We start from the raw sequence: 24,694 nt of genomic DNA, 5'->3' as shown, positions 1-24,694 counted from the left end.
ATACTTACCTACCTATCCATCACTTATACTGTACCTTGGCTCTATCCTGCACCTAAATTTGTGGCTGTGACTTGTCCTTTCTATGAATGAGAGACTGCCCAGCTCACATTGCTGTTAGAAACACACAACTGCATTTTCCACCCATTATTGTTTTATCCCACTTGTTCACTCACAACCAGATCTTAAGGCAAACAGCTGCCAACTAAAGAAGAGCAAAAAGTGAGTCTGTTGAAAATAGATTTTTAAGGAAAAGAAATGTATTTGCTACTCCATTTTTGTGCATTAACTTATTGTTTCAAGTGAAGAATCACCACATGGTCTTCGTATATGTGAGCTTATTATGTGTGATCTGTGTGTGTTTAATTTCAGGGAAATGGCATCAGGGCTTAAACTGCCACTTCCGAAGTGACCACTGCCACCATCCGTATAAGTATGGTTTTGATTACTTCTATGGCATGCCACAGAGTCTATTTGACAACTGCTGGCCGGATCCTTCTCGTGACACAGAATTAGCCATCGGGAGGAGAGTCTGGATCTGTGTACAGCTGCTCGCCTTGGCTGTGCTCACGCTCACTCTAGGGAAACTGACTCACCTGATCTGCATCCCCTGGTCCGTCATCTTCTTCATGATTCTTTTTGTGCTCCTCCTGAGCTACTTTTGGTTATCCAGTTTTTCGTCTTCACAGTACTGGGATTGCCTCCTCATGCGCGAGGAAGAAATTACCGAGCAGCCCATGAAAGCAGAAAGAGCAGGGTCCATCATGGTGAAGGAGGCCATTTCGTTTTTAGAAAGGTAAAGTGATTTTTTTTTTTAAAATATATATTTTTATTGATTTCAGAGAGAGGAAGGTAGAGGGAGAGAGAGAGAGAGAAACATCAATGATGAGAGTCATTGATCAGCTGCCTCCTGCATGCCCCCTACTGGGGATGGAGCCCACAATCCCAGCATGTTCTGGGACCAGGAATCGAACCACGATCTCCTGGTTCATGGTTCGATGCTCAACCACTGAGCCACGCACGCTGGGTTGACTTATTTATCTGAATGTATATCTTCAGTATATTCATTCAGAATGAGAAATATGTCCGATGGAACTAGACGATAGAAAAAGTTGGCCATCACCTTGTTTCTCTAGGAGGGAAAACTACTGGAGAAAAGAAAAGTACCCTGTAGGTCCATCCATGCGGGCTGTCATAAAGGGTAATATCTCATTTCTTTTTAGGGCCAAGTAATACTCCATTGTATATATGTACCACCTCTTCTTTACTCAAGGACATTGTCTGATCTGATTATTAGCATTGTGTTTACCCCATGGCCCAAGTGGAGACGACGCACATGTAGAGTGTGGGAGAAACAAGCTCATGTTTGCCTTGTAGATGCAGCTCTGTGGCTGGTTTCACGTAGGTCAAGCTCCTTTATCTCCTGGTGCCCTTCCCAAGGGGCCGAGTTCTAGAAAGATTGACCGAAAGAACATTAGCTAACCCTTTAGATATCTCCTACAGGAACATGTAACCTCAATTGTCATCAGCCTGTATACCAGTTTCCTAGGGCTGCCCTAAAAATGTCCCACAAATGGGGTGACTGAAGACAGCAGAAATGTAGTCTCTCTCTCATTCCGGAGCCCAGAAGTCCCCAAACAGGGTGTCTGTGTGGGTGTGACCCTCACCTGAGACGTCTGAGCCAAGGGAACGTGTACTGAGCACAGCAGGATTTTAGACTTAGCTCTGTGGTGATTTTTGAGTGCACTGGGGCCAGGTTCCCTCTGAAGGCTTCAGGGGAGGGTCCTTGGTGCTCCTTGGCCTGTGGCCACATCACTCCAGTTTCCCCCTCTGTCTTCACAAGTCCCTCTTTCCTCTCAGGGTGACTGTGTAGCTCCTAACAGTGCTCTTCCTATAAGAACCCCAATGGATTCTGAGCCCCCTGGACACCATTACACTCTTTTCTTAAGTAATTCTATCTCCAAAGACCCTAGAGTCAAATAAGATCACATTCTGAGTGTCTTTGTGGACAATTTTGGAAGGACACCATTCAACCCTGTGAGCCGTGGCACACTTTTTTTTTTAATGTTCATTTTCACCCATTCTTAGTCATTTAATATCCCATGAGACAGAGCAGAAATTTCCCCAAGGCTGGGTGGAGTTGTGCGCAGCTTCCCTGGTTAGCTGAGTGCCGCTCATTGCTGCAGACAGATTGTCAGGCCTGGGAGGGGGTCCCCCTCATTCCCTGCACCCTCACATGGGAATCGAAGGTGTGTGCAGACTGCCAAGGCGTTTCTTGGGTCTTGGGTCATGAAAGCGCTGACATTTCTTGGTAACCACCCCAGCGACACCATCTCTTGTGCGCCTTGGGCTGTGACTCTAGTCGGAGACGTTGTGGGCCCTGGGAAAGTGCTCCAAGCAGAGCTGAGTTGGATCATAACCCTGTGTGACCTCTGAGAGCAGGATGACCGCCCCGCGTCCTGGCATCTGAGGGGCAGCATCACCCTAAAATTAAGGCAGAGTCCAGATGCTGGGGGATCCTGGAATCCACTCTGCCCAGGGGACCCTCTCCAAGGGGCTGTCTTTGCACACGTCTCCTCTCCTGGGTGTGCACAGGACAGAAAGGAGCTGTGTCTGTCTGTCTAAGAGCAAAGTAGCCCCGTTCGCAGAAGTTGACAACTCAAAACCGATGGGATCCATGTCTCCTCAGGCACCGAGAAGGACCGTTCCTCCTTTTTTACTCCTTCCTGCATGTCCATTTTCCCCTCCCCACGGCCAAGGACTTCATGGGCACCAGCCAGCACGGCTTATACGGAGACAACGTGCAGGAAATGGACTTCTTTGTGGGTAAGTGGCAAGAAGGAACCTGCGCACATCAGCATTGGCCTAGCAACAAATCCGTGTCCACGCTTAATTTACCAGAATCGCCCCTTCCACATGGGGTGCTGAGGGGGGTTCAGGAAACAGGCTCACTCACACCTGCTCCTGGAGTGTAGGATTTGGGGAACCTCAAGTGAGCGAGATTTTTGCAACGGCTCCCTGAGGAATGTGCACCTATTGGGACTAACAGGGATGCCCGGAGCTCGTAACGTCATCAGTGTCACGGGTCCCTCTTTCCTTCTTTCAGGCAAGCTCCTTGCTGCCATTGACAACTTGGGGCTGAGGAATCGCACGCTTGTCCACTTCACCTCAGACCACGGAGGACACCTGGAGCAGCGGGTGGGCCACGTCCAGGCTGGCGGATGGAATGGGATATTCAAAGGTGAGGAGCCAAGGTCATCCCTGGGGTGTCCTTGGGTCTAGGGTCTCTTAGCCTCATTGTCATAAAAATCCGGGGCATGAAGCAGGAGGCCAATGATGCGTGAAACACCCGACGAGATGATTTTATTGGTAAAAAATAAAGTGTAGGACTGAAATCCAAGGATATTGACCTTAACTGGCTAACACCTCCAAGGAACACTAGACATCGGCCTTCCTGGTAATCCTGTGGGATTAAAGAGTATTAACGTCAGCAGGTGATTTAAGCAAGTCGTTCAATGAGTTGAACATCTAATCATTGGTTCATCTACAAGAATGGGCAGAAACGTGGTCTACAGGTTCGGCACAAAGAACAACAACCCAACTCTCCTTGGACATTCAGAAAGCTTGGGTGCTCTTCTCCAGATACATGGCCAAGCTCGTCTCAGGTCTTACAGTGAAATTCACAGACACTGCTTCCGAGTTGTGCCCGAACCTGTGGCCCATGAAGACACGGCCGTCAGCAACCTCTCTGATCTGGTCTAGTGACAGGTGTCCTGAGGTTATAAGAGGATTATCTGTGACGGGTTCAGTACATTTGAACCTATGAACCTGAAGAGATGCTAAAGCTTTGTGTGGATGCGAATGTGTCATTACTCATGCAAATGTGGGTGTTATAGTCTTGCATCCAGGAGGACAGGATTCCTGTGTAAATGAGATAAAGACTTGGCATCACTCTGGCAAAAGGGAGTGAGCCTTTCCAGCTGAGGCCTTGCCCAACCCAACGGGGTGCTGAGGAAGCAATCCGATCATCAGAAAGATTGTATAGTTTTGCTTATGAGAACTTTAAAGTATCTCCATGTCTGAGCACGTTATGACTTCAGTTGCGTTGAGCAATTTAATGTGTCGACATAAGACATGTCCTAACCTGTACAGTGTATTTATAACAGTTCATTTGAACCCAACTGAAGACGTATGTCAGGGAGCAGGATACCAAAGGCAGCTTCTTTTCTGCATTTGAAATTAAGGATGAGCCTAAGGCCGGTGAGAGAAAGCAAGGTGGGGATCGGATCACAGGATAGTTAACAAGATTACATGCTGTCTTGAGGGGTCATATCCCCTTTGAGGGGTATTAATTCTGAGATTTCAGAGGTGTGTTAACCTTGAGGTTCAAGCACAATGGGCAGAGTTCTCTTAAGCCCTTTCACTAAAGAAGTTATAGGCCCGGGAGTGACCACCCCCCTGACCCGCCCAGTTGGAATCTATGATCAGATAACCCCCTGAGGACACTTTCCATAGAATCTCCTTTCTTATAATCCACCAGTGAAAGAATAAAAATCCATGAACACTGCAGGATGGCCATTCCTCTTAGTTGGCTCAAGGAAATTGTGGTGTGTGCTGGTCATCCTGGTGTCCATTTATCACTTCCTGCTTCCTTTTAGATAAATTCCCTGGTTTGCACAAGAAATTAGCATCGACCTTTACTATTCCACTCAATTTTCAGCATGCTGGATTCAGCATGGAAGAAAACAGGCCCAAATTTTCACCTTTGTGGCATTTGTATTCTTGTGGAAAGTGCCACACCAGAAAAAACACACACACATAAATTATTTCATATGCTACAGGGGATTAGATGTTACAGACAAGTAGACCAGAGAAAGATAAATGAAGATAAATAAAGTCTTCATGGAGAAAGTACCGTTGAGCAGAAACCTACGAGCAGCCCAAGAAAACTCTGTTCCGTGGACGTGTACTGCTGACACCATCAGGTGCCTGCACATGGGCCTTGAGCAGAAACGGACTGACTGATGTTAATTTACATTTTTGACCACACTTATCACTGTGACGATTTTCACGGGAACCTTATTGCTTTACCCTGTAGGAGGAAAAGGCATGGCCGGCTGGGAAGGTGGGATCCGTGTGCCTGGACTTTTCCGATGGACCGGGAGATTGCCAGCCGGAAATGTCATCAATGAACCTACAAGCTCGATGGACATCCTTCCGACTGTCACAGCTCTGATGGGAGGAATTGTCCCCCAGGACAGGTGACGTCCTATAACCTGTTCACAGGGCTTGTTTTTATCTTTGTCTTGGGAAGATTCAGGTCACAGGGGGTAAACTCTATTCTCACGGGGACACTTTCTCTCCGGTACCCAGGTGATGTTCACCTTGGTCTATGGCTTTGCCTCTTGAGCGTGACTCATACACGAGGCCTCAATGGTGCCGGCCTGTGGCCCATCTGGGACACTTTGTATTTTTATTTGGGAGGAAGATGGAGACAGGAAGGTTTGGTGATGAAAATATGGCCAAACTCACTCATCCGCGTAGGAGATAAAATCATTCCCTGATATCTGGTGTTCAAGGTCCAGAAGGTTGGGATGAAGTCAGACGTTCGATGGATATTTTGAACTCTATCGAGATTATTTTAAATTTCATTAGGCTGCATTGTTCCATTATAAGTGTGGACTGGAATCCCATTGTGTGTTGATTTGTGTTTCCCAAGTGACTAACGATCCTATGGACCCCGGTGCATACTCATTTCCTGTCCATATCTCCTTTTTGTGAAGAATCTGTTCAAATCTCTAGTCCATTTTTAAATTGGGTATTTTGTTGTTTTTGATTTGTAAGAGCTCTTTACATATTCTGGATACAGCTTCTTCGTGAGATATGAGTTCTGCTAACGTTTTCTTCCAGTTCGTGGCTTGTCTTTTCATTGTCTCCCATTGTAATTTGAAAAGCAGAAGATTTTAATGTTGATAATGGACAATGTACTACTTTTCTTTGATAGACAGTGATTTTTAATCTATACCATAAAAGCATTTTTCTAGTCCAAGGTCACAAAGAGTCCCTCCTACATTTTTTTCTGTAGAGGTCTTATAGTTTCAGGTTTTACATTGAGCTTTATGGTTGACATTGAGTTAAATATTTCAGTCGTGTGAGGTATAGGTTGAGATTTATTCTACTTGCATTTAGATATATAATGTCTCTAGTGCCATTTATTGAGAGACTCTTCTTCCTCTGCTGAATTACTTTGTGCATTTGTTGAAAATCAATGGACTAGATATGGCTTGATCTGGACTCTCTCCTGTTCCATTGATCCATATATTTATCGATTTTTATGTCAATACGACTCTGTCTTGATGATTCTAGCATTATACTAAATTTTGGAATCACGTAGTATGAATGAGAAAGCTATTTTCTTTTTTCAAAAATAATTTAGATTATTCTAAGTTTCTTGTCCCCCTCCCCCAAATTATTAGAATAAGCTTCTCAATTTATGCAAAAGATTCTTCTGGGTTTTCTTTTATTCAGATCGTATTAAACGTATACGTCAACTTGTAAAGAATGGACAGCTTAACAATTTTGAGCCTTCAAATCTTAGAGCTTGGTTAATCTGTCCATTTATTTATATTTTCAGATATTCTGTGCTTTTCAGCGTAGAAACATTTAACCTGAAAGAAAAAAAAAGGTATCCTTAGATGTTTTCCATTTTTTGATGCTGTAATAAATGGCACTTAAAAAAGTAATATTCCACTGTTCATTGCTAAAATATACAGATAAATTGATTTTTTTTTTTAGTGGTTGGTCTTAAATTGATGACCTTGATAAATTTACCTGTTATTTCCAGTAGCTTTTGGAAGGATTCTCAAGAAAGGCAATGATTCCATCTGAGAACAAAGACAGTTTCATTTCTTTTATGATCACTTTTTAGGATTATCTGGGACTTAGTATTCTATTTTCTCCTATGAGGTAGGTTTTTTGATTACCGTTTTCTAATATACGGTATAAGTTACATTTTCTGACATAAGATTAAAACTATGCCATTTTTTAGAGGTTCTTTAAAATCGCTTCGTCAGGGTAGTAATACAATTGCAAGTGAAAATCTGAGCTGGTGAGACCTTCTGTGGCCACGGCCACAGAGCTCATGAGATGGCCTATGGATTGACCCATCCCTCCCTTGTGCTATTTCACTGGAAAAGCTGTTTTCGGTTCCTGTTTTTCTCTCCTTGGGAGCCTGCATGATGTTCCTACACCCTCAGCACAGTGTCCTCTGGGCCCCAGGGATGCCACGAAATGCACCGAGCATCCTTCTAACAGCCCGATGACCGGATTCCCTTGCCTGACCTTCTTTGTGTGTGTCCACAGGGTGATTGATGGCCGAAACCTCATGCCCTTGCTTCAGGGTGAGGTCCAGCAATCGGAGCATGAGTTTCTGTTTCACTACTGTACTAAGTTCCTCCACGCCGCACGTTGGCACCCGAAGGACAGTAAGTACACCTGCCCCTGCACCCTCCAGGTGCCAAGAGCAGGGTCCCTTTAGTCAATTCTCCATACTTTCTTCCAATTTATCCCCGAGCCCAGTCCTTTTAGTCTCGGGTTACCACTGAAAATACCTTCTCCAGAATGTTTCTAAGAATTTCTCTCCTTTAGAAAGACGGAGAGATAACTTTAAGAAATATCCATTTTGAGAAACACTTTGTTAGTTTATTTTGTTCATTAGATTCCACATATGAGTGAGATCAAGTGATACTTGTCTTTCTCTGACGGGCTTATTTCACTTAGCACAATACTCTCCAGGTCCCTCCGTGTTCTCTCAAAGGATAAGAGATCCACCTTTTTCACAGCTGCATAGTATTCCATGATTTAGACATACCACAGCTGTTTTATCCACTCATCTACTGGTGGGCACTTGGGCTGCTTCCCAGTGTTGACTAAGTGGAGACAGGCTCATAGATACAGAGAACAAATCGACAGCTGTCAGAGGGAAGGGGGTATGGGCTGGGTAGGAATGGTGAGGGGACTCAGCAAAGAAAAAATTAGAAAGAAAGACTCACGGGCACCGAGAGTAGCATGGTGATTGCTTGGGGGACGTGTGGTAGGGGAGGTAGGAGAGGGTAAAGGGGAGATTAATGGCGATGGAAGGAGACTTGACTTGGGGGGTGAACACACAATATAATATACAGATGATGCATTATGGAATTGTACCCCTGAAACCTATATAATTTTATTAACCAATGTCACCCCTATACATTTAATTGAAAAGAAAAGAAATATCAATTTTGAAACATGTAACGTTACACTAAGGGGTGGTGATGTTCTGATGTTCTGATGATTGATTGATATTTAAGTTAATAAGTGAGCCAAGAGAAAAACCAGGAAATGCTCGAGAAGACAGAAGAAGACACCACTGGGCAAATGGGCTGGATGTCCCTCACGTCTCGTTTCCTCTCTAGGTGAGGCCGTGTGGAAGGTTCATTACGTGACACCCATCTTCCAGCCTCCAGGAGCTCAGGCGTGCTATGAGGAAACTTATTGTAAATGCACAGGGGACATGGTCACCTATCATGACCCTCCCCTGCTGTTCGACCTGTCCCGGGACCCCGGCGAGTCGACCCCACTGACCAACGACACGGAGCCCCTCTATGACTTAGTCATCAACACGGTGGCCGACGCCCTCAGGGAACACAGGAAAACCATCACCCCCGTTGAGCCTCTGCTTCGGGAAGAACTGAACCATCAGTTTGTGTCGTTGATGTCCTGTTGTGGGGTGTTCCCCTTCTGTATGTGTGACAAAGAGGGCGAGGAATCCAAATGAGAAGCAGCTACTGATTGAGAGCAGGTGGCCAAAGACCACCGATGCTGGGACTTTCAAGTATGCAAGGAATGGATTTGAACACCAATAAACTTCTCTACCATTCCAGGTTACTTAATGTCTATTGGTTGTAATGCCCTTCACGGTGTCTGAGAAGGTGAGAGTTCCTTCTTTTTTACTGCCCAGGAGTAATCCATTGTGTCAATAGGGCAACATGGAAATACACATAGCCATTGGTGTCTGAGGCTCTCCAACTGTTGATAGAACAATGTCCACATCAAGGAGACACCTGAGAGCAGCGAGAAGTGGAAATAAAAATCCCAGAAGGGACGCCTTTATTGATCTTCCCCATAGGATATACCAAAACTTGGTTGGAGATTATTTCTGCCTTACCTCACCTTCATGATTTAGATAGAAAGTCTCGTATGAGTTTGCTAAGACTGAGTTAAAAAAAATCAGCACCAACGTGGTGTCTTAAAAACAATAGAGATTTATTCTTTCAGCGTTCCAGAGGCCAGAAGTTCAAAATCAAGCTCTCAGCAGGACCACAGGCTCTCTGAAGGCCTAGATAGAATTCTTCATTGGGCATCTCCCAGCTCCTGGTGGTGGCTGGTAACACTTGATGTTCCTTGGCTTGTAGATGCATCACTTTCATCTCAGCCTGCGTCTTCTCACGGGCTTCTTTCATTTCTACGTGCCTTCATCCAACATCCCCTCTCTTTTTAAGGACACTTGTCACTGGATCTGATCCCATCCTAGTCCAGGAAAACCTCATCTTAACTCAATGACATCTGCAGAGACCCTATTTCCAAACAAGATCCATTCATAAGTCCCGAGGTTTAGGACCTTCTTTGGAGGGGATGCAATTCAACCAACTAGGTCCCTCTGTAATAGATAAAGTGTATGGACCCTTCTCCAACCCTGTCTTGCCTTGAAGAGACCCAAATCCCCATGAATCTTAACTCGATCACATCTGCAGAGACCTTATTTCCAAATAAGGCTCCATTTGCAGGTACCAGGGTTTAGGACACCAAGCTATCTTTCTAGGGGAGGCGCAACTCAACCAACTGGCTCCCTCTGTAACAGACAATGTGCCTGGACCCTTGGCCAAGCCAAACCAAAATCCCCACACACAGCCACCCCATGACGTCTCTTGAAGGTATTGCTTTAGGAGAAACAGAATTATGTGTTTGATCTCTTTTCGACAATATCCTTTCATGGTCTTGACTAAGGAGTCCTCTGAAAAGTTAACATCAAGCAAATAATTGTGTTAATATTGGGTATTAAATTATTTTATTTTTTTACCCCTAAGAGATGCTGGGTAACCATGTTGGACTTTATTTGCACACAGAAAGATAACTTGCAGATGCTGAGTCATTCTAAGGTTTCCAACACATCCGACTTCAATCCCATGGGCTACGCAGAGGTTCCTTGTGAACTGAAGATGTCCTGGAACCAAATTTTAGAATGTTAGCCAGAGAAGGATCTTCCGAGATTGTTTCATCCAATGCCCTTATTTCACTGATGAAGAAAAGAGAGCTACGAAGGGGCTCAGTCAAGGCCACATCCTAAATGACTAACCACCAGGTGTGAACCCCAGGTCATTGGCACCTAATACCTCTCACTCCTTTCTGCTTCCTGAAGTCACACGTGGCAGGTGCTGAATGCTGGAAGGAAAAGCATTTTTGTTTTCTGTGCCGTGGTATCCACAGAGGTGAAAAAAATAATAATAATGGTCCACAGGGTTTGACAGTGTGAATTCAATAACAGTAGGACATCTGCTAGCCAGGGTTCATTGGTTGGGCATCGTCTCATGCACCCAATGGTTGCGGGTTCGATTCCCCATCACAGCACATACTCAGGTTGCAGGCTGGATGCCCAGTAGGGGGCGTGCATGAAGCAGCCGAACTGTGCTTCCCTCTCACATCAATGTTTCTCTCTCTCTCCTTCTCACTTACTCTCTCTTTAAAAATGAAGCCCCTAAGGTTTTCTATGCTCCAATTTTTCCACGTGCAAGATGCCAGTGTACGATCATATATACGTCCCAAGGTCCTTGTGAAAATTCAAGGAGATAATGCCTGTGAAAGACTTAACCCGCAGCTCCCGCCAGAGCAGTAGGTAATAATTTGCTTCTCTGTTAGCTCTTTTGAAAAATACCTTAAAATTAACATTAAGGTACAGGCATTCCTTGGAGACTCTGCGTAGTCAGGTCCAGGACACTGCAAGGAAGCGAATGTCATTGTAAAAGGAGTAGCAAAAATGGTTTGGTTTCCCAGTGCATATAAAAATTTTGTTTTCACTATATGGTGGTCTATAAAGAGTAAAAACAATGTACATATCTTAATTACAGGATAATTTATTGGTAAAAATTACTAACCATCATCCAAGTCTTCAGTGAGTTGCAATCTTTTTGCTAAAGTTTTATATTAAAAAAAATTTTATATTAAAAAAAGCCCAACAGCCCTGGCTGGTGTGGCTCAGTAGGTTGGGTCCCATCCCTTGTACTTAAAGGTCACTGGTTCGATTCCCGGTCAGGGCACATGCCCAGGTGGCAGGCTCAATCCCCAGTGGGGGGTGAGCATGAGACACCCCATCAATGTTTCATTCTCACATTGATGTCCCTGTCTCCCTGTCTCCCTCTCCCTTACTCTCTCTTTAAAAAGATCAATGAAGTATCTTTTAGAAAAAGATTTTTTAAAAATGCAATATCTGTAAAGCACAACAAAGCAATGCGTAATAGAGAAGATATGCCAATATGTCAGCTAGTAAAACAATATAGAACTTTGCCATTTGTCCAAGCACCCCACTGGTGAATTAACTATTGACCCAAGTAAAGTTATAAGTTATAAAATTCTGTCTACATATATAGTAGCAACATTATTATTTTTTTAAAATATGTTTTTATTGATTTCAGAAGGTGGAAGGGAGAGGGAGAGAGAGATAGAAACATCAATGATGAGAGTCATTGATCAGCTGCCTCCTGCACGCCCCTCTCTGAGGATTGAGCCTGCAACCCGGGCATGTGCCCTGACCGGGAATCGAACCCTGACCTCCTGGTTCATAGGTCAACGCTCAATGACTGAGTCACACTGGCTGGGCTAAAATTATTTTCTAAGTTGATATTAAAGAAGGTTATGCATATGGGGGGCACATGGGATATATGAGAAATATCTCTGCATTTCGCTCAACAGAGCTGTGAACCTAAAATTACTCTAAAAAAATAAGTCTTTATATGAAAACATTCTTTCTGTTGTTCCATCCGTAACACCTAATAATCTAAGCTTTATTTAACACTAGATGTTTAAAATCATTAGATTAATGTAACCACTAGGGGTCACACTAATATAGCTCCCCCCGCACAGTAGACCCACAATCCCTAATAAAAACAACTTTTTAAATGTATACATTTCTTTAATTTCTCAGAGGGCACCTTACATTGATTCGCTTAATGAATCTTTACAGGAAATAGCAAAGGATCAGCTGTTACCAGTTTGATTCAAGTCTTGGATAAATTAGGGGGGAAAGTTAAAAATTGTTAAAATCTCACAACCTCCTGCCAGCCCACTCACAAGACACCTTTTGATGCCTCAGAAGGAGCCAAAGAAAAGTAATTTCCGAGAGAGCAGAAAACCACGTTCACGCCTACGTCCATGGAAAAAGGAGCTGGGTGGAAAAAGCTAAGAGAATGAATAGAGAGTCATTTTCAAGGTTTTGTTTTCTTAAAAAGAAAGCATGTTATTTCAGAGATAAAGGAAAGTAAGGTGCATTTATTATTATTATTATTATTTGTAAATGAAAAAATTCTAAGGTTTAGAGAGAACCAGCTGAGATTGGCAGCAAAAGAACAGCATAACGTATAAAATTGCCATCTTAGTAGAAAATATGGGGGCTAAAGAAAAATTAATGCTTTTTATTTTACCTCCTAAACTTTTCTAGATTGGGGGGCAGAAATTCAAATTAGCAGAGACAGCCCTGGCCAGTGTCACCCGGTGGTTAGAGCGTCTTCCCGAGCACTGGAGGGTCTCTGGTTCAATTCCTGGTCAAAGGCACATACCTGGGTTTTGGGTCTGGGCATATAAGACACATTTGGACAAAGAAAGAAAAGGGGGTGGGGTGAGGACAGGGTCTTAAGTTTCAGAAGTGAGAATGGGCCTATTTGTACAAGTGCTGGTTGTTCTTAAAACTAAACAAAACCTCTTGGGTATTGCAGGTTTCTGGGTTTGCAAATGCTTGGTATGCACCTGGCTTCAGTTCATGGGTTGTAGCTGCTTTAAAAAAATAAAAAGTAAACATACAAGTGGAGCCCTGGTTGGTGGGCTCAGTGGTTAGAGCATCAGCCCATATACCAAAGTGTTAAGGGTTCAATTCCAATAAAGGGCATGTGCTTGGGTTGCAGGCTCGATCCCTGGCCTGGGTTGGGACGTGTGCAGGAGGCAACCAATCAATGTATCTCTCACATCATTGTTTGTCTCTCTCTCCCTCTCTCCCTCCCTCTGTCCCTTCTACTCTCTAAAAGTCAATGGAAAAAATATTCTCCGGTGAGGCTTAATAACAACGACAAAATCCATGAGGAAATTCCACTCCCCGCGATAAAAATTCTTCCACTTCAAATACTATAAGCTTTGGAAGCGGTGCGAAGGACCCAGACTCTAAACTCTTGACTGTCATCATCTGTGGTGGAGTTAGAATATTCACAGAAGTCATTAAAATGCTGGCAAAAAAACCTGAACAGATGGATGTTCCATCGTCCACGGGGTGTCAATGACCTTTACTGAAAGAATTCGAAAGTCATTTTAAAAATTGATGATGAAACTATTTGGATCACACACACACACACACACACAAAGAAAGAAAAACCTATGGCAAGTTTTATTCAGGCCAAACACATGTTAAGTTAATCATGGCCTCTGGTTAATGCGTATCCCAGCTCTGGTGACACTGTGGAGGAAATCAAGACTCACTTGTTATTTTTGTGGAGTTATGTGGAAATGTTTTTGTGTGTTTTTTTTTTTGTTTTGTTTTGTTTTAAGTCCAGATGGAACCAGAGCCCAGCTGGCTTTGGTGCCGAAGGGCTCGGATCGCTTCCTGAAATGAGGGGAATGTCAACTCTTTGCAAAGGCACATTCTGTTGGAAATGCAGCAGCTACTGGGTTTCACATCAGTGTGTCCAAGCAGTAGGTAGGGAAAGTGATGAAACCTTACAGGTGATAGATGATAGATGATAGATAGATAGATAGATAGATAGATAGATAGATAGATAGATAGATAGATATAGATAGATAGATAGATGATAGATAGATGATAGATATAGATAGATGATAGATAGATGATAGATGATACATAGATAGATAGAGAGATAGATAGAGATAGATAGATGATAGATAGATAAATGATAGATATATACATACATACATACATACATACATAGATGGGTAGGTAGACAGATACATACATGCATAGATACATAGATGATAGATGATAGATGATGATAGATGATAGATGATAGATAGATGATGGATAGATAGATACATACATACAAACATAGATGGGTAGGTAGACAGATACATACATACATAGATACACAGATGATAGATGATGATAGATAGATGATAGATGACAGATAGATAGATGACAGATAGATAGATGATAGATAGATAGATGATAGATAGATAAACAGTTGATAGATATACAAAGACAGATACAGTGGATAGATGGATAAATAAATGGATGAACGGATGGATGGGTGATAGAAAAGTAGGTAGATACAAAGATACATTCATAGACTAGATACTTGGACACATAGATAGATAACTGGTGACCGATAATTGATAACAGACGATCGATGAATGATGACTAGATGATGATGACAGATCATAGAGAGATGATGATGATAGATAGACCCGTAAGTGTCCATGGCCAGGCGCAGCAGGGAAGGTCTTCACTCTTCTATTGTTTGTCGAATCACATTTCCTTCCAAATCCGTTCCATTTCCCGGGATGGGGGAGCCCCGCTGGGTCCAGGCAGCGGCCTCATGGTCAAGTTCTCCATCAGGCAGCTTCCGGGGCTGTTGTCAGAATCTGCGTGGAGGTTGAGAGCTGCCTGTGGGGGACGTTCTGACACGTGGTCGCCCAACACAGTGCAGAGGAGAAAGGGATCGCTGGCCGCCTTACTGTGCGGAGTTGTCACCTCCACACCCACCGAGATGGGAGAGGAGGCGTCTAATGAAACTGCATTTTGAGGAATCTCCGCAAAGACTGGAATTCCCTTCGTAAGTATCTTTTTCAATGCGAACCATCTGCTTGAATAGAAAATAGAGAGGGGAGGGGGGCCGGAAAAAAAGACAACGATGACCTCAGTTTGCTGCAAAACAGACGCTTCTTTGGTTTCTCACCAAGAGGCGGAACCCTCATTAATTTTTAAAATGCTGACCTCCTTTGAATTAGCTCTGTCCTGTAGATAGAAACCATGTGTCAGGCCCCTATGTATGTGTGTGTGTGTGTTTAAGCGTTTACAGGGTATTTTGGAGGCTTTCTGTGCGTCTCCGAGGCCTTAATACCTCTTTGTGTGGTCGAGTTTCAGGTTACATTCCTCGGGACTCACAGGACAAAGGCCTGCCTTGTGAGCCCTGGAGGGGCCCCGGGCGAGTCTGTCGGGATAAAAGTGCAGAAATACAAGTAGCGGAGGTGAGAGACGAGAGGAGAAGTGTATACCCGGATTATAAATTCATCTAGAGGGTGGGCAAGAGGCTCTGGTGGCCGGAGATCAGACCCAGAAAATGTGGGGGTGGGGGGTGGGGAGGGAAGGAAATAGAAATGAGCACATGTGAGACTATAATGGAAACATTGACAATGATGGTGTCAGGGCTGCAGCTGAATTTAAGTGTGAAATCTGTAATCAAGAATGTACTGGTCCCCCCGGGAAAAAAATATATATTGGTTCAAAATATAATTAGGTTTGAAGAGTGTGAGCTGTTTTCAAGAGAATTTGTACGCTATTGATTCATCACATGCTTTTCTGAGACTAAAAAAAATAGTAATAATAAAAATAGAGATTTCAGAGTAGAGCATTGAAACAAACAAACAAAAAAAATATATATATATAGATTTCAGAATAGAGTAGGGATAGAGCCCTAGGAGCAGATCCATTTCCTCGCTGGCCGGGGTCCTTGGCGTCCATCCTGCTTCCATAGGAGCAAACCTTCCTAAGGAATTGGGGGGCCAGAAAAAGGCCTGGATGGCTGTGTGCGTATCCATTAGGGATCCGTCTTCTTTCTGGACCTTTCGTGGATTTTTGGGGGGAAAACAGCGTTTATAGGATCTGCGAGCAAGAAACACGAAATAGGGCCCTCACGCAGAAAATTGCCTCGGGAGCCACAGACGTGTTCTTGTGCCAGGAGCGGAGACGGCGTCTTCACTGGCAGTTTCACGTCCCTCGGTGTCTCGTGCAGAGCCTTTGACTCGGAGGGAATGGACCATAAATGCTCGTTAAATGACAAAAATGAGCCAGTGTGGCCACCCCGGTGCATGCCCTTGACCAGGAATTGGACCGACGACCCTTCGGTGACCAGGCCAAGGCTCTAACGACTGAGCCACACCAGCCAGGGTGAAAATTCAACTACTTCTTCTCAGCTCCAGGTAAACCCCCAACACAGGGAAGAGCCCCGGCAAACTGCGACCATCCAACATTTTTTTCAGGATGACACACTCCAGCGCAGAATGAGGTAATGCTTGGATTTCCCAGAATTGTTTTACTTCAATCACAGGGGCGAATTCTCCGACGAAGAGATTGATTAACCCTTTGCGGTCGTATTAAATTCGGACATGGGTGTCGTACTGGTCAGAATGAATTTCCATTGAAAGGGCGGTGATACATCACATGCAAGATTAGGAAGGATAAACAAGATTTATGAACGGATACATGAATGGAGTTAAGATCCGTACGGTTCCTGGCTGTGGTGGCTGAGAGCAGACATACGACCAGAATGGTAAAAAAGCTTTGGTGGCTGAGAGTAGACACACGACCGCAAAAGGTTAAAGGTGCTCCAGGGTCCAAACCCAAGCCCCAAACCCTCGGCGCTATAAACATTCACTGATTATTAACCCCGGGGGCGAACGTCGGGCCTGGGGAGTGAATGAGGGAGGTGAGGGACTTCACAGAAAATGTAACGGGGATTCGGGGAAAGCGCCATGTTCCAGAAAAGGTTGTGAAATCTTCTCCTCGTGTGGCGGAGAAATGCTGTCGTCATTTAACTGTTTAAAATTCTCAAGGGTAATACCTTCAGAGAGATCGGAAAGGATGCTGTGAGAGCTGGACGATCCCTTTGGCAGCGGTGACCGATCGACGTAACTAGGTAATGACCAAACGCCATCTCCTTTGACACGTTCATCTCAGCGTCTCTGTACCAGGTGGGGCAAAAATAGGTTCACAGTTGTTCATATGGAACATAATGTAGTAATTAATAAATAATACAAGAATAAACTGTGCACATACAAGCGGAAACCAACTTTTGCCTCACCCTGTGTATCTGTGTTTATCAATCAATCATCTGTCTATCTATCTATCATCTATCTATCTATCTATCTATCTATCTATCTATCTATCTATCTATCATCTATCTATATCTATCTATATCTATCTATCTATCATCTATCTATCTATATCTATCTATCTATCTATCTATATCTATCTATCATCTATCTATCTATATCTATCTATCATCTATCTATATCTATCTATCTATCATCTATCTATATCTATCTATCTATCATCTATCTATCTATCTATCTATCTATCTATCTATCATCTATCTATCTATATCTATCTATATCTATCTATCTATCATCTATCTATCTATCTATCTATCTATCTATCTATCTATCATCTATCTATCTATATCTATCTATATCTATCTATCTATCATCTATCTATCTATCTATCTATCTATCTATCTATCTATCTATCTAATCTATCTATCATCTATCTATCTATCTATATCTATCTATCTATCATCTATCTATATCTATCTATCTATCATCTATCTATCTATATCTATCTATCTATCATCTATCTATCTATCTATCTATCTATCTATCTATCTATCTATCTATCATCTATCTATCATCTATCTATCTATCTATCATCTATCTATCTATCTATCATCTATCATCTATCTATCAGCTTTCATCTATCTATCTATCATCTATCTATCATCTATCTATCATCTATCTATCTATCTATCTATCTATCATCTATCTATCTATCCATCATCTATCATCTATCTATCATCTATCTATCATCTATCTATCTATCATCTATCTATCTATCTATCTATCTATCTATCTATCTATCTATCTATCTATCTATCATCATCTATCTATCATCTATCATCTATCTATCTATCTATCTATCTATCATCTATCTATCTATCTATCATCTACCATCTATCTATCAGCTTTCATCTATCTATCTATCATCTATCTATCATCTATCTATCATCTATCTATCTATCTATCTATCTATCTATCATCTATCTATCTATCTATCATCTATCATCTATCAGCTTTCATCTATCTATCTATCATCTATCTATCATCTATCTATCTATCATCTATCTATCTATCTATCATCATCTATCTATCTATCTATCTATCTATCTATCTATCTATCTATCTATCTATCTATCTATCTATCTATCTATCATCTATCTCTATCTATCTATCTATCTATCTATCATCTATCTATCTATCTATCTATCTATCTATCTATCTATCTATCTATCATCTATCTATCTATCTATCTATCTATCTATCTATCTATCTATCTATCTATCTATCTATTATCTATCTATCTATCATCATCTATCATCTATCTATCTATCTATCTATCTATCTATCTATCTATCTATCTATCTATCTATCTATCTATCATCTATCTATCTATCTATCTATCTATCATCTATCATCATCTATCTATCTATCATCTATCTATCATCTATATCTATTTAATCTATCATCTATCTATCATCATCACCTACCTTTCTCTGTATCTCTCTGTGTATCTAAACCCAGCTAACACAGGAACGCTGAGCCTGAGCATGTTACTCTGTGGACACCTTACCCCTCCAGGAAGAGTGACCGTGGGGAAGACGCACAGGCCTGGGGTGCCCTTGGATGCAATGTAAACTTTGAGGGGCCCCAGGAAGGCTTGTCGGCTCTCTACCTTTTGACAAAACAATGCGTTATGACTATAACAAAAGATGACCCCACGTTAATCAACGTACTGACCGCTTTCCAAAGACTCTTCCCCTTAACGTTAGGCAGCCTGGCCAGCCGGAGTGGCTCAGTGGTTGAGCATCGGCCTAGAAACCAGGAAGTCAAGGGTTCGATTCCTGGTCAGGGCACATGACCCCCAGTGGGGGGCGTGCAGGAGGCAGCCGATCCATGACTCTTATCATTGATGTTTCTCTCTCTCCCTCTCCCTTCCTCTCCATGAAATCAATAAAAAAAAAATCTGACAGAAAGTAGCCAGAGGGAAAGGGGGTGCTAAGGTTACATGAAAAAAGGGGCCAAGGGAGAAAACTGAGGACCGAAAGGGAGTTTTCTTGGGGCGACGGGCACACGATGCAGTGTGCAGATGGTGTTTTGTTGACTTGTACACGTGAAACCTGCATGGTTTGGGGAACCGATGCCACCCCAATAAATTAAAAAAAAAAAGTCTTCATTCCCGAGCATTTCTCAGGAAGACTCCAGGCCCGTTTACCTCGACGTCTCCTGCATCCCATAGTTTCTGAGTCACCTGGCAAAGAATTTCCCTGACGTGTGTGTGTTTCTCTCTCCCTCAACCGCCTGCCAATCGCCCGTTCTCACCTCCGAAATCTAACGCCCTTTTCTTGTTTGTCCAAAAGTGCCTGATAGCCCCGTGTTGCCTGACCGTCTCGGGCCTTTTCGTGCTTATGTGAATTCCCCGGGCCCGTGGATTAAAAGCTTTCCATTTCCACCGTTCATCTGTTTCTGTTTATTTGATGATAGGCCTGACCAGGAGAACTCCGAGGCTGGGAAGGAATGTATTCATTTTTTTTTTTTTTTAGCCCGAACTCTACAACCCCCGGAGGCCTGAGTCATGATTATTCATCTGGTTTTGCAAATGAAAAGACCGAGACTTAGAACAGAGGGCGAAGGGCTGCAGCCAGACTAACGGATTTTCTCTGTGACCCTAAGAAACGTTCAAACCTATAGAGAGTTTTTGTGGGTGTATTTGAGCCAAACTGTGGACATTGCCGGAAGCAGGCTCTCAACGGACTGAGATGATGCTCCCGAGATGGGCAGTTTTGCCCCTTGTTTTATGCAAAGAGGAGACGTCAGGGGGTCCCCTGAAATCCACGGGGGACAGATGAGGGAGGCCGGAGGAAGCAAAGCGGGGAAACCTCCGGGGTTGGGTAGAAAATAAAATGATAGACACACGTCTTTTACTCAGGTGGGTGCAGGACGGTTAACAGCCAACAATTAACTCAATGACTATGAGGGGACCTGTGGTCTCTGCAGAGCTGAGCCTGTGCCCTGAGGGGTCCGGGAAAAGGGAAATTACTCTGACATCCCAACCACATGTGATCATAGATGCAAAAAGACCACAGACAGGCTCAGTTCTAGTAAAGATGGACCTTTGTCAGAGGACATACCAGCCTAGGACCTGACGACCCTCCATAAACTGCTTTTTAGTTGGAAAGTTTTCATTTCAGACCATCCCGGGGGGCTCCTTTAGGCCTCTGAGTTTGCAGGGCCTCCTGCAGGCCTCCCCGGGGCCCGTCAGGTGAGCCTGGGGCCCCTTTTGCGTCCACAGTCCCCACACTGTGCATCAGTCCCCGGCCCGGTTTGCTGCTCCTTTCGTCACAATCCCGGTTTATATTTTGCATCTCTCTCTCTTTTTTTTTTTCCTTCAAAGACTAGTTTCCTTTTTTGTTGTGCAAACAAAGCATGCAAAAAATATATATATTTCCGTTGCTTTGCTTTGATGACTTGGACGTAAGATGCAAAAGCGAGGGCGGCCTTTCGTCGCCGGGAGAAAGCTCGTTGGGGAGGATTTGTGTGTCAAGACCATTGAATCCAGTTGCCCAAAAGCAATGTTCCTAATTCACGCAGATGAGCAGCTAAGGATTCTGTGGATGGACCATGAAAGGGTTAAGTCCTGGGGCAGGATTCCTTCGGTGGCTGCCCTTGGTTCTGCTTGCTGACCTCCTGGGGACATCACAGGCCTTCCCGGTGGGGAGCTGGGTCCGAGACATATAGACTCGACCACCCAGGAACCCCGACCGCCTGCAGGGAAAGGGGAAGGACGGCTGCTGTGTACACAGGAGGGCAAACGAGACGTAAAAACCCGTTTCTGGGCAGAGAATCTATACTCACTGGAGGCCCGGAATGAAAGAAACTCGGCATCTTCACGTCCGAGGTCAGCTAAGTGTTCTAGGAAAAATACAACTCTGCACGTCGGCGGCAATCCTTCTATTATTATTATTATTATTATTTACTTTTTTGAAATTTTAAGAATAGGCTTCATTTATGTTTGTGAAATTTCACCCAAGAATATTTTTTCTATTGGCTTTTGAAGAGAGAGTGGAAAGGAGGGAGGGAGAGAGAGAGAAACATCGATGTGAGAGAGACACAGCTATTGCCTCCCACAGGCTCTCGTACCAGGGCCCGGAGACCGGGAATCGAACCCGAGACCCTTCAATGCTCTGGCCGATGCTCTAACCACTGAGCCACACTGGACTGGACTTTAATGTGGAGCAGAAACTACAGGCAGTGGCTGGATCCCCAGTCGGGGTCCTGCAGGAGGCAGCCGATCCAGGACTCTCATCATTGATATTTCTCTCTCCCTTCCTCTCTCCGAAACCACTAAAAATATATTTTAAATAAAACCCACAGATGTGTACACACCTGGACAGCTGGTAGCTCAATGGATGTTTCTTTCTTTTCAGCCAGACTAAGATTTGAACAAGGGACATTCGTCCTAAAATGCTACTGGAACTTTGAAAACGCAGCTGAAGTACAAACATAGCCTTATAGTTATTCAAAGTGTGTATATATATATATATATATATATATATATATATATGCACACATATATATTTATATTTATATAATATATAATATAATTATATATTTCTATATAAATATATATTTTTATATAAATATATATTATTTTATATAAATATATATTATTTTTATATAAATATATATTATTTTATATAAATATATATTATTTTTATATAAATACATAAATATATATTATTTTATATAAATATATAAATATATTTTATATAAATATATATTTTACATAATATATTTTTATATAAATATATAAATATATTATTTTATATAAATATATAAATTTAATATTATATGTATAGAAAAATATATATTTCTATATAAATATACATAAATATAATATAATATTATATAATATTATATTAATATAAATATATTTCTATATAAATATATAAATATTATATTTATAAATATACATATTTATATATAAATATAAATAAATATAATATTATATTTATATATCAATATATATATACTTCTGGACAATCTATGTCTCCCCCCAAAAATGTATACACACTTTAACAGCTGATGACTCACTTAATTTTGGCCCCTGTTCAGATTTATCTGATTGGAAGTAATAGGTGGAGCCAGATTAAGCTTTGAACCAAGAAAATTTACCCACTAGACTTCAAGGAGACACATAAAAGATAAAGTTTATGGTAAAAAACCGGCAACCGCTGACGCATCGAGGGCGCCCACATGTCCAACGAAATGATCCTGGATGTTGGCGATTCCGTTGCTTCGTGGTATCAGCAGGGCCTGGACCAGAACGGTCGTCTGTTTGAAAACAGGCCTTGAGCCCCCAAAATGATTCATTTCTGTAGATTCTTTTAAATTTTGAGAATGAACCGTGTGTTTCTAAAGACGGACGTTATCATCATTGAAAGTGTGCGCACACATTTTTGGGGGAACACCCTAGAGTTTGTGTGTTTGGAGTTGCTGGGCCCTATGGGATGCATAATTCAGGAAAAAAAACACCCATAAACCTGTATTTTTTTTTCTGATGCTGTTTTAACTGATTACACTGCAGAGCTAACAATAACCCTTCTCCTAAAATTATTGACGTGCGGGTTACTCACGCCAGAGCCTGAGGTTTTCCATGGTCCTTTGCCCAGCTATTTATTTTACGATGTTTGGAAGTCCCGCCACGGCTACCCAGACCCTGCAGAAATGAACGGCTGTGTTCCAATAAAACTTTATAGACACTGAAATTTGAGTTTCATACCCTTTTTCACACATCACAAAATAGCTTTTGCTTTTATCCCACCCACCCACCCCCCTGCCCTCCAACCCCTTACACATAGGAGGCTATGGAAAGCCAGGAGGCAGAGGGAGCTTGTGTGGGTGCAGCTCAGGGATTTCTGATGGATGGAGCGTTGAATTTGTGAATTTAAGGGGAGTTTCCAAAGCAGGCATACGTAACACCAGCATCTTTAATTTTTTAATTTTATTTATTTTATTTTTGGTAAGACGGATATGTTTCTGGAGCTGTCTCCCCTACATCGTCGCCGCGGTTGGAATTTATGTTACGATATTAAGTTTCTTCTCCATTATGTGCTGACGTCACCCCGCGGAACCATTTCAAAGGGATTTCTTGGGACGGGCTTCTCTCTCTGGTCTCATTTTTTTAACTCCGTGGGCAGCGTCTCAAAGCTGAGACACCGCACGTCTGCTCTGAGCCAACCTTGGCTTCTAAGGCCTGTTCCATTCCCCAGGCACCAAGCACCAGCTCTCTCATTAAAACAAAAGGCACCGATTATTTTATGATAACAATCGTCCCCCTTTTCAAGGCCAAGGACTGTGAAAGTTGACAAAATAGAAAGCAAATGCCCGGCTGGGGTGGCTCAGGGGTGGAACGCTGACCTATTAACCAGGAGGGCAGGATTCGATTCCAGGTCAGGGCACATGCCTGGGTTGTGGGCTCGATCCCCAGTAGGGGCCATGCAGGAGGCAGCCGATCAATGACTCTCATCATTGATGTTTCTCTCTCTCTCTCTAAATAGTTTAAGGAAAATCTGTAGAAGTTTGGGAATCGTGATGCTCTTTCTCAGAAACTAATGCGGCCTCTAATGCATGACCATCTATCACATGGGGGTAGAGCTTTAATATAAAGTGGGCATGATAGGAATGGAGATGGTTGACCCCGAAAGACTCTTGATGGGATAATATTTTTCTACATTTTACGATACAAGGAAAGGTCAAACGGGATATCCTCAAAGAATTGGAGGCAGGAAACAATTTTTGGGAGCTTCTATCCAACCATTACCTTTCAGCGAGCACCTTCCTTCATTCGAACCGTGGAAGCCGTTGGCTAGAGGTTTCTTTTCCGTTTACATACCCAGGGGGAAAAAAAAAAAAGACAGCATATATCTTGTCTTATCACTGCAAGCTCCTCTGACTGTTCTTGCTTTTTGTTTGAATGTTCTTTGTGCTGTCTAATCCCCACCGAAGGATACATTGATTGATTTTTAGGGAGAGAGAGAGAAAAGATCGATTGGCTTCTCCAATATGCACCCCAACCGAGGATCAAACCTGCAACCTACGTGTGGGCCCTGGGCAGGAATTGAACCCACAACCTTGGGGTATCGGGATGATGCTCCGACCAATCTATCGACCCAGACAGGGCAGGTTGTTTTTCATGTTTCTCCTGAAGGTGCTTATTTTGACAGCATCAAGCATTAAAAAATAAAATAAAATAATAAAATAAAATAATAATAAAATAAATAAAATAAAATAAAATAATAAAAAATAAAATAAAATAAAAAATAATAAATAAAATAAAATAAAA

The 24,694-nt window shown here is 42.6% G+C and overlaps 1 protein-coding gene across 1 annotated transcript in view; it reads left to right on the top strand.

Annotated features, from left to right (window-relative positions):
* Nucleotides 1-8,809, top strand: part of LOC107545182 (arylsulfatase F-like) — a 15,908-nt gene extending 7,099 nt beyond the window's left edge. Inside the window, exons 4-9 of the mRNA XM_016223249.2 lie at nucleotides 370-793; nucleotides 2,687-2,823; nucleotides 3,104-3,238; nucleotides 5,096-5,258; nucleotides 7,360-7,481; nucleotides 8,448-8,809. Of these exons, the coding sequence (XP_016078735.2) occupies nucleotides 370-793; nucleotides 2,687-2,823; nucleotides 3,104-3,238; nucleotides 5,096-5,258; nucleotides 7,360-7,481; nucleotides 8,448-8,809 (1,343 nt within the window). The remainder of the gene's footprint in view (nucleotides 1-369; nucleotides 794-2,686; nucleotides 2,824-3,103; nucleotides 3,239-5,095; nucleotides 5,259-7,359; nucleotides 7,482-8,447) is intronic.
* Nucleotides 8,810-24,694: the final 15,885 nt, after the last annotated feature.

This window comes from Miniopterus natalensis, chromosome X (assembly GCF_054644295.1).
Source record: "Miniopterus natalensis isolate mMinNat1 chromosome X, mMinNat1.hap1, whole genome shotgun sequence".
In the NCBI taxonomy this organism is placed as follows: domain Eukaryota; kingdom Metazoa; phylum Chordata; class Mammalia; order Chiroptera; family Miniopteridae; genus Miniopterus; species Miniopterus natalensis.
The sequence above is the reverse complement of the archived record's forward strand: the minus strand, read 5'-3'. Positions and strand labels throughout refer to the sequence as shown.